At 40.3% G+C, this 11,029-nt stretch overlaps 1 protein-coding gene across 1 annotated transcript; it reads right to left on the reverse strand.

Annotated features, from left to right (window-relative positions):
* Positions 1–3,934: 3,934 nt before the first annotated feature.
* LOC136416799 (uncharacterized) lies at positions 3,935–6,765 on the reverse strand. The gene is made up of 3 exons (XM_066402156.1): positions 6,550–6,765; positions 6,066–6,477; positions 3,935–4,785 (listed from the first exon to the last, which is right to left on the reverse strand). Exons 1-3 carry the CDS (start codon positions 6,763–6,765, stop codon positions 3,935–3,937), a joined length of 1,479 nt encoding a protein of 492 aa, XP_066258253.1.
* Positions 6,766–11,029: the final 4,264 nt, after the last annotated feature.

Genomic DNA, 11,029 nt, shown 5'->3' on the forward strand with positions numbered 1-11,029 from the left:
CGCAATCTTTAGTATCTTCATATGATGTAAAATGCTGCTTAGATAGAACATGTGCCATCAAGTGGAATAAGCAATAGTCGAATGAGGTAGGACTTCCCAATTAAGTGTTTCCAAACAGGTTTTAACCGGCACCATGTCTGAAACATGCGGACGGGCATTATCATGTAGGAGAATAATTTTGTCGTGTTTGGAGTAGTAATGGGCGCGTTTTTCCTTAAGTGCTCCGGTCAATCTCATTAATTGTGTTCGGTAAAGAGTTCCAGTAATGGTTGTGTTAGATTTGAGCAACTCTTAATATTGACACCAATATATGACACCAAGCTGATCCCAGCAAATACACAACATGAGTGTTTTTCTATGAATATTTGGTTTGGCTGTCGATGTTGAAGCATGGCCAGGTAGTCCCCGTGATTTTCTTTTCTTTAAGTTATCGTAATGGATCCATTTTTCATCGCTGGTGATTTCTCGATGCAAAAAAACCTTTTTTTATGCCTGGCAAGCAACATTTCACTCATGCAAAATCGGTGTTCAACCAAATTTCCTTGTTTTTGAATCATTCCCAACATTTTGAAACGATGCGAAATTGCTTGTTAAGTTACTTCTAACGTAAGTGCAAGTTCTTTTTGCGTTTGGGATGAACTTTCCTCCAATAATACTTCTAATTCCGCATCTTCGTACACTTTAGGTCTTCCACGTCCACGCCAAATTGACCATTTTTAAGTTTATGAAACCACTCGCGACAACTTCTCTCACTTAGAGCAGCCTCACCATATGCTTCTATAAGTAATCGATGTGCCTCAGCTGTAGATTTCTTCAAATTAAAGAAGTAAATTAAAAGTTCTCGCAAAAAACGCTTATTCGGCGCAAAACTTCACATTATTACAAATTATGTTATGCTGATAAGGAATCACTAATATTTCAACGTTATCTTTTTACTACATTACCAAACTTGCGATGGTACGTTTTACATCTGACAATTTCAAAATAATCTTCTGGTGGGGCCATGTTTTTTCAAACGGCGGAAATTTATTTGTACAACTTATAAATAGTACAATAAATGATGAAAATTCTTAAAGGTTATAAAAGATTCTATTTTTTACAATTCAGCCCGATATAAAATAAGCAACATTTCTAATTTTTAACTTTTTATGCTAATGTTAACAAAAAACATTATTTAAATTAATATTTTGTGGAATATCCTTTCTGTTTTATCACTTCACGACATCTAGCTGGCATAGAATTCACCAAATTTTCAATGATTTTTTCTTCATTATTATTCTAAAAATTCTGAATATGATCAAACAGTTCTTACTTGTTGTAAAACTTTTGATTCTCAATACGCCTTTTTAACTCTTTAAAGCACAGAAAGCTTTTGATTTTTAAATGCATATGTGCACAGATTATCTTTTTAAAAAATAAATCTTTAAAATTTTCTCAAAAACCTCTTTATTTACAGTCAATAAACACACATTAAAAGTATTTTTATGTTAAGTATTATTCTGCATCATTATTTAAACAAAAAAGTCGGCGGTTAGATTGCTAACCAGTAAGCTTATGTGACCAATATTCTAAAAATTATTAAATATTTTCCAATAATTCTTGTCGAAAGAACATGGAAAAAATTCAAAATGAGCTTTTACCTTCGAGTTTTGTGATATGAGTAGAAGGACCACATTCTTCATTAAAATTAAATAATATTATTTGCATTCATCTGAGTCCATGTGGGTTTTTTGGACAAACTTACAAGTTGCAGTACATTTTTTGTATTTGGAGGCAATATGAAGGGTACAGGTATAGTTTGTGGTGCACCCAAGAGATTATTACCTAAATTATCTTAAATTCTGGCCGGCAAAAAATTTATTAGTGGGATGTTGTTATCAATATTATTGTTATTGTATGAACGTACAAGTTAGTTATTAGATTCAGAAAATTTTGAGATCAGAAGGTTTATTATTACTGCCTAATCTTATTTACAAAACTATATATGTTAGAGTAATTAAATATTTTACCAATGAAATTATAAGTCGATCCTATTTTCTTTTTCTGATTTAATACACTGGATCGACGGCCCAGTGTAACCCGATATTAATGATGTTAACATAAACAAGGGCCTGAGCGTGGTTCAAGGAAAAAGAAGGAAGAGCAGTTAAAAAGATGATTTTGTTCGGGCCTCTTGGCTCTAGATGAGTTTATCGGTTTTGTTCTCTTTTTGTTGGATGGTGAAAATAAAGTGTGCTGTCTGCGGAATAGAGTGTTTCATTTTTAATCCACTTACTAACATATACAGGGTGTTTCAAAGTTTAACAGAAATAATTAAAGATCATGTAGAAGTGATTAAAATATGACGATTTACTTGTTAAAACTATATTCACAAACTTCTCGTTACTGAGATACAGGGTGTTAGTCTTCGTAAAAAAAATGAAATTTATTAATAGATTTCAAACCCCTACAGGTATTACAATGAAACTTTGCTCGCACTTTCTGTGCTCAATAGTTCATATTTTGCTGCAAAAACATTAACATTAGATTCACCTGTGGCGTGCAGTCGGGCACCACTTTGAATATTTTTCAATAAAAAATTGGTACGCCAATGATTTTTCTTAAATTAAAAATTATTTTTAGAATCCTTGTTTAATTTAGAAGAGAAAAGTTCACTTGACTTTTTTTCCTCCGATGTATTGTTTTTCAGTAAAAAAATAAAAACCGTTTATGTGCACGCCATTTAATAATTTTTTTCAACACTTCTAAAAAAATCATCCATTAAAATGATTTTTTCAAAATTTCAAAATAGGCCTTAAATAAGACAAAAAGAAATATCTTTTGACAATGTTTTTGCATAAAAATTATTTACCGTGTTGCCGCTAGGCCAAAAGGGTCATTTTTTAAAAATAGTACCATGGATAGAGTAACACCTCATTCGAAAGGTATTTCGAAACAGTGTACAAAAATGAAGTTTTTTTTAATTAATCGATTAGTTTAAAACAATAATAATTTCTCAAAAATAAAATTTAAAAGAAACTCACATTCTATGCATTTATCAAAATTTCTGTTCAGTAAAATATAATTGGAAAAAAACTTGTTTATTGATAAGCAGATAGACACATTTCAATTTTGTACCAAATATTCTTTGCTGATCTCCTGCTTGAATTATCAGTGTTTAAGAGTGTTTAAAAGTGGTTCTATAAAATTTGTCTTTATTTAAATATGCATACTTTGCAAGAAAAAGTTGAAGCTGTATTAGTTTTTAGTGAAGCTGGTCGAAATAATTATGTCGCTGAAAGATTGTTTAACGAAAGATTTCCTACCTGAAATAACTACTACCTACTTTTTTATTTTTTTTTGTATGGGGAAGGAAAACCTTCATAGGTACCCGGCCTGGTGGTCTGGCGACCGGGTTATGTGGGATTCACCCCCCTGAAGGGAGGGCGCCTACCCACTAAAAACCTCCCCTCTCCACCCTTAATCCCCCCCGGAATCGCCTCCCGGCATTACTTCGGGGGAGGGGGGGGTCTTAATGTCTGCGCCCCTCCCCCTTCCCCGGGGGCGGCACAAACTCTCTCCTCCTTTCCTCTCTCCTTGCTGCGGCCAAGACCTTTTTAAAAGCCTCGCACCTACCCGTCCCCGTCCTATGTCCCTCCATGTTACATATACAACACCTCTCTCTCCCCTTGCACTCCTCCATTCTATGTCCTTTTTCCCCGCACACAAAACAACACCCTGTCCTATCTACTCCCTTACAGTCTCTCGCTACATGGTCCAACCCCCAGCACCTGTAGCATCTCCCCACTTCCACTCTCCTTTCCATCCTACACCTATTATTCCCCACTCTCAAGTATGGGTCGTCCATAAGCGCCTTCACCTTTTCCTCATCCATCACAACCGTCACCGCTTATGTGTCCGTGCTATTCTCCTTCATATCCCTCACTGAGAACTCTCATTCCTTAAGTCCCTCCACCTTTTTCAATAGCGCTCTCCTTACATCTTCCCTGCTCGCTGTAACGTCCATTCCCCTTACGTGTATTATGTCCCTTTTCCTATGTGGTCCCCTCACTGTCACCTTTGTGATTATGCTCCTTTCAATAACCTCCTTTAGCTCCCTCGCATCTTCCTCAACCTTCCCCATTTCAACCAGAATTTTTCCATCCCTCGTAGTTCTTAGTCCCTGTATTTGCTCCTTTTCCTCCCTTCTCCCTACTGACTCCTTAATTCTACCCACCGTTTTCTCCAGTTGTTCCCCCGGTACCCTGCTTACCACTAATGCATAGGTTTTTTTTTTGTTTATTACTTTATCTTCCTTATTTTTGTCTATATATATTGTTATTTTTGTTTTTGTTTTTGTTTTCCCAAATACAGCTTCCACCATCCTTCTCATTCTCTCCACATCCATCTCTCCCATCTCATGCATGACCACCCACTCCTCTTGTTCCGTTTCCCTTCGTAGTTCTACCAGGCTCTCCCACAAATCCTCTTCCTTCCCTGTAAGCGTTATCTTCACCACGTTTTGTCCTTTTTGTTTTTGTCCTGTCCCAGTTTTAATCTTCACCGTCTGCTCTAATACCTCAAATCCTTCTCCGCACTCCTCTAACTCCGAAAACCTTATTCTATACCCCGCTTGCACCCCTTTTTCCATCCCCTTGTCCCCAAGTTTAACTAACACCACTTTTACACTATTATTTCCAGTTTCTAGAGAGTTCCCAATTTTTATTTCAGTTTTTACATACGCCGAATTATTCCATTTATTTTCTGCTACTCTTTTAAAATCCCCATAGTCGTTTATCCCTTCCACTGTATTTATCAGGTTGTTCGGAAAGTAATTTCGTTTTTTTATGTGAAAATGAATGACAGTTTTCGTATAATAAACAAATGCTTTATTAAATTATATATTGGCCGTTCTGGTCCAACACCTTTTGCCATCTTTCTGGTAGTAGCATAATTCCACGCTCATAAAATTTTTTGTCTTTGCTGGCAAAAAACTGATCGAGGTGGTTTTTGACCTCATCATTTGAGATGAAAGTTTTACAGTCTAAAAAATTTTGGAGTGACCGGAACAAATAATAATCCGATGGTGCCAGGTCTGGAGAATATGGTGGGTGTGGCATTGTGTCCCATTCAAGCTGTAAAAGCTTTTGGCGAGTGACCAAACTTGTGTGAGGTCTCGCGTTGTCTTGGTGAAACACTACACCTTTTCTGTTGATTAGTTCGGGTCTTTTCTGTTGAAGTGCATCCTTCAGTTTGTCCAGCTGCTGGCAGTAGACTTCCGAATTAATCGTTGTGTTATCCGGTAAAAGCTCAAAAAAAACGATTCCTTTAAAATCCCACCAAACAGACAGCATCACCTTTTTTTGGTGAATATCGGCTTTGGAAATGGTTTGAGTCGATTCATCTTTTTTGCTCCATGACCTCTTGCGTTTGACGTTGTTGTATACAACCCATTTTTCGTCCCCAGTAATGATGCGCTTCAAAAACGGATCATTTTTGTCACGTTTGAGAAGCGAATCGCAGACGTCAATGCGGCGACACAGATTTCTCTCTGTGAGAACATGGGGAACCCATATATCGAGCTTCGAGGATAATCCCAGGCCTTTCAAGTGGTCATAAACTGTTGAATTCGATAAATTTAACTTCAATCCGATCTCACGTGTTGTTATTCGACGGTTCGCATCAACTAATGCCTTTATGGCGTCTTTATCAGCTTCAACCGGCCTTCCCGAACGTGGTGCATCTTCGACATCAAAATTGCCAGATCGAAATTTAGAGAACCAGTTCTGACACTGGCGTACTGTCAACACACCTTCTCCATACACATCGGTCAATTTCTTTCTGGCTTGAACAGCATTTTTACCCTTTCTGTAGTAAAACAGTAGGATATGTCGAAAATGCTGCTTATCGCTCTCCATATTTAAAAGGGCACCAACCAAAAACTACTGCGTAGAATTAATTGAAATGTTTCACACACAAGCCTTGTTATATGAGCTCTCAAAGCATATAAAAATTATATGGCTTAAGTGTGAGGTTAAGTGCAAAAAAATACCATTAAATCCTCTGTCGGGAAAAAACGAAATTACTTTCCGAACAACCTAATACTTCCCCTTCTATCTCCGTTTGACTTCCTTGATCTCTTATTTCCTTTCCCCAACCTTCCTCGGTCTGCACATCCCCAACATAATACATCCTCTCCGCTCTCTCATACCTATGTTTCTCCAACCAGTTCACTATAATGTCCCTATTTAGAATATCCCTTTGTTTCTTTAAATTTTTTGTTATCTCTTTTATATCCCTTTGCGTATTTTTCTCAATTTTACCATCCAGTTCTTCTATTAATTTTTTAATTCTGTCAACTGCTTCCGTTAGAATATACTCTTCCGTACTTTCTTTAGTTTTATACACATCACAGTCTTCCTTTCCAATCGAGGTGTCCATTATTTTCCTTTTCTTTACCATATTTATGTCCGTTTCCGAGTTTCTTCTCCTTTCTTCCTTTTGCAAACACTTTATACTATAGTAGTACACTGGCTTTTTAAGTTCCTTTTTCCTATCCTGTCTCTATACCTGTTCATGTACTTGCTCGTATGCCTGTCCGTGTGCCTGTTCGTATACCTGTCCGTGCGCCTGTTCGTCTGCCTGTTTGTCTAAATGCTTTGAGTGTCCTTGGTCCCCCCCAGAATCTATGGGGCCAGCGCTGGCAACCGGGGCTCTCACCCAGTCTGTACCGGCGGCGGGACTGTCACCCGCCTGGGGTACCGCGTTCCTTACTTCACTCATCATTCTGCTGTGTGTCTCTCTTTGTCCAGTCCCTCTCCCAGGACTCGTCCGGCACGGTTGCACCCACCGGCATGGCTCCTGGGGTCGCAGGGACCCTCAAGCCCTCTCACCACGTCAAGGTGGAGACACCTCGGAAGGGAACTACTACCTACTAACCTAACCTGAACTTAACCTGAAACTCCAATTACTAGAAAATATTTGCGTGAATTGGTAAGAAAATTTACCACCAAGGAAACTCTTAATCAATCAAAGGGTACAAGTCGTCTAGGTGTATCGGAAGATAAACAATTGGAGGTTATTCAATCAGTAATAGAATGATCGCAACAATCGACACCGGCAATAGCAATACAATTGGAAGTCAGTACTTCTATTGTACCACTAGTTTTGAAAAAAAAATTCATGCGTACAAAGTCAAAATTATATAATATATATCAGCTGACAGAAGATGATCCTGATAGACGGCTCAATTTTGCAACATAATGTTTGATAAAATAAGACATAATAACCGATTTGTTCAAAAGTATTTGCTTTTCCGATGAATGCACGTTTTTTTCTGGATAGAATAGTACACAGACAACGTACGGTATTGGAATGACGCAAACCCACATCATTTTTGCCAGGGAAAAACACAATATCCACAAAAACTGAACGTATGGGCAGGAATCTTGGGAAATCACATTGATGGGCCATTATTCTTGGAGGAAAATTTAACCAGGAATTTGTATTTAGATCTTCTAGAAAACGAAATTAATCCTTTAATACTTGATATCGTAGAGAATAATCCTCTTGAATTTAATGCAAATGATGAAATCGTTTTTCAACGAGACAATGCTCTTCCTTATTACGCTCTTCTCGTACGAAAATTTTGCAGAAAAATGGATTGGACGTCGAGGTCCAATTGAGTGGCCCCTAAGATCTCCAAATTTAGCCCCATTGAATTTTTTTATGAGGTTACGTAATATCAAAAGTTTATGCTACGCTACCAAAGTATTTGATGGAATTGAGGTGTTGAATTATAGAAGTTTGTAGATCATGTTAAGACTTGGATCCTGTTAGATCGATGTATTAATGGTTAATTGTTAATTGTTTAGCTTATAGGTTTAAGTCTAAACTCTGCGTTACGCCCATGTTTATCGCCATCTGTCCATAAATATTCCCGATATGACTAAATTGCACTACCATTCTGCTCCCATAAGGGGGTTCTTGGACACTGGAATTTCCGTCACCTCTCTTTGGCGGAACTAGCAAATTAGATGTAAGCACGTTTCGTAGAGTCGTTGTGGCTGCAATAAACTAATAAAGGGCCAATCTAGCTTCTGATCTAAATATTACGCTTTAAGATAGCAAGTTAACCGACAATAGTTTCCGAGGAGGAGTACATCTACACCTGGGTTGCTCAGTTTTTGGTATTTAAGAACTATGTACAGTTGCCAGGAGACTCTTTTTTTTCATTACCCTCGTGAATCGATCGCATTCAGATCTATCGTATTTCCCAATTTTGTAATTTTGTTTAAATTGGGTTTTTTTCTCGTATTTTTTTGTCACAGAGCCTTTGTTGAACTACTATTATCGTGCAGTGGCCCGATGTTAACTTTGTCTTAATTGTACTCGTATACATCGATATTGTGCAAGTTAGTTAGTAGTGTAGTCAATAAACCTTGTTATCGTTAACGGGTTGTTGATTAATTTTGACCAGAAACCAGTGTCCCTGGAAGTCGCAGTGACTGCGACTTCATGGTGGTCCGAGCGTCAATGATTATCTTGAGCCATGGATGGATCCAACAAGTAGGATCAACTAAATCAATTGCAATCCTGTCATTCAGGACCAACCACTAATTCCCAAGGTGAGGTGCGTGCTCAAGGGATGCAAGGCTAGGAGGAAGCCCAGTCCCGAGCAAACCCGAAGGGTACCACACTGTGGACGCGGACCTGGCGAGCTCGCGGTTACCTTAATTGGAATTTTACTTACCTCCCAAAGTGCAGTTTCTTTCAACTTGCCTATAATCTTGTCCAAGTTCCACTCTTTGAAGCGTCCTTTAATTCATCCTAATCCCAAGAACAAACCGTAAACATCCAATGGGTTTTGGTGGGGGCTGCAGAGATGCGGTCATCATCGAGATGGATCACATGAGTGGAGATCCTTAGGGGTCGTGTGGTGAGGATATTATAACGCCTCCCAATTCCCGAGCTAGGTCGTGTCCATGGGATGCAAGGCTAGGAGGAAGACCAGTCCCGAGCAACCCCGAAAGGTACCACACTGTGGACACGGACTTCACGAGCTCGAGGTTACCTTAGCTGAAATTATACTTATTTCCTGAGTGCAGTTTTTTTCTACTTACCTAATCCTGTTCAAGTCCACTCTTCGAAGCGTCCTAGTTTGTCCTAAATTCTAAAAAAAAAGAAAATTAATGAAATGAGTGAGATGCAGAAACAAGTACCTCAGTTAACTATCGCCGGTGCAATTGCGACGGGCATGGTGAGAAAATGGAAAGCAATGGTACGTCACCTTTCGGATTTCGACGGAGGGGGACGTACAAGGGGCCAGTAACAGAGAGAGTGGGAAATGGTCGATTGTGACTACAAGGGGTATGAGCAAGTTAAGTCGATACGTGGAAGAGAGTGAGGGCGTGGGCATGGCTAATGATTCCGAGCACATAGTAAAGGACATCAGTGACGCCTGTAATGCGTGTCTTTGCAAGAAGAAAAACAGAGCGGGTAGTGAGAAGAGAGCTGTGTATTGCTGGAATGATGAGATAGATAAGAGGAGACATTGTGTGAGAGCGAGAAGAAGGGTGACGAGGGTGAAAGGAAACAGAGAGACGGAGGAAAGAAGGAGAGTTGCAGAGGATGAGTACCAACCAGGAGACACGTAAGGCCCTAAAGACGTCCATTCCGAATATCAAAAGGAAGTTGTAAAAGGGGTTGGGCGTCGATCTGGAGACAGATGTTTGGGGTCTTGGCTACAAAATTTGGCTGGGAAGTTTGGTTGCCTCAAGACGAGCCACCTGCCGTAAGAAGAAATGCTTCGGTGCGTGGACGAGCTTTTTCCGAAGAAGGAGATAGTCAGATGAGCTTCAAGGGAACCGGGGGCTGAACACGTGCCTCTGGTCTCGGCAGAGGAGATTCGACAGGCGGTCGGGAGCCTCAAAAGCCACAAAACTCCAGGGCTGGATGGAATACCGAACGAGATCTTGAAGTTATACCTTGGGGTAGCGCCCTAGGGTATGACCGACTGCGTTAATCGCATCTTGACCTCGTGTGGGTTCCCCAAAGTCTGGAAGAGGGCTCCATTAATCCTAGTGGAGAAGCCAAATCGGGATCCGGGTGTGGAGCTCACATACCGACTCATCTGTCTCATCGACGGATTCGGGAAGGTGGCCGAGAAGGTTATCAAGGACAGACTTCTGGAAGAAGTGAAAGCGCACGGCATGATAGATGAGAAGCAGTTTAGGTTCATGAAGAGCAGAAGTACTATGGACGCCATGCTGTGGAACCATGGGCGCCACGCTGCCATCATGCGGGTAGTGGAGAAGATCAGAAGGACAAGTTATATGCACGCAGGGTTCTGCGAATGTTAACAATTGATGTAAAGAACGCTTTTAATACTGCACCCTAGGACCTTATTGCGAATATGTTGAGGACATCCCCGGTGAACAGGTACTTCTTAAACATAGTTCAATCATACTTGCAAGATAGGTTTTTGGTATTGCCTAAGGGGAGGGTCCACGAATTGTTGTGTGGGGTTCCTCAGGGATCCGGTCAGGGTATCATCTTCTGGAACTTGTTCTACGACGGGCTACCGATGGCAGGGTATCCCAAGGACGTTACTCCGGTGGTGGCATACGCGGATGGCCCTGCCCTGGTGATTACCGGCGGGGGATGGGGAAACCTTGGAGGCGAGAGTCAGAGGAGTCATGGAACTGGTTATCGATACGTTCCGTACGAAAGGCTTCAGCATGGCCCCTGAGAAGACCGAGATAGTGCTTCTGGCCGGAAGACAAAAGGTGTGAAGCATGAGTCTGTAGGTGGAAAGTGTGAGGTATAGACGAGTGAGTGCGTTAAGTACCTGGGTGTGTGGTTCGGCAGGGATACTTGCTTCGGGGAGCATACCTGACAAACGACTGATAAGGAGGGCAGAATCATCCAGAAACTGAAGAGAATCCTATTCAGAGTGAACAGTTAGGGATATGAAAGAAGGCGGCCGATGATGATGGCGGCATCGTCGGCCCTGATGTACGCGGCTCCAGTTTGATGTGCGCAACTTGTG

Source organism: Euwallacea similis, chromosome 25 (assembly GCF_039881205.1).
Source record: "Euwallacea similis isolate ESF13 chromosome 25, ESF131.1, whole genome shotgun sequence".
NCBI classification, from domain to species: domain Eukaryota; kingdom Metazoa; phylum Arthropoda; class Insecta; order Coleoptera; family Curculionidae; genus Euwallacea; species Euwallacea similis.

Coding starts and splice junctions, on each gene's coding strand:
- LOC136416799 (XM_066402156.1), bottom strand. CDS start 6,765: ATGATGAGTGAAGTAAGGAACGCGGTACCCCAGGCGGGTGACAGTCCC. Junction 6,478..6,549: donor ACGAGCAAGTACATGAACAG/GTATAGAGACAG, acceptor TGTTTGCAAAAG/GAAGAAAGGAGAAGAAACTC. Junction 4,786..6,065: donor AGTATTAGGTTGTTCGGAAA/GTAATTTCGTTT, acceptor TGATAAATACAG/TGGAAGGGATAAACGACTAT.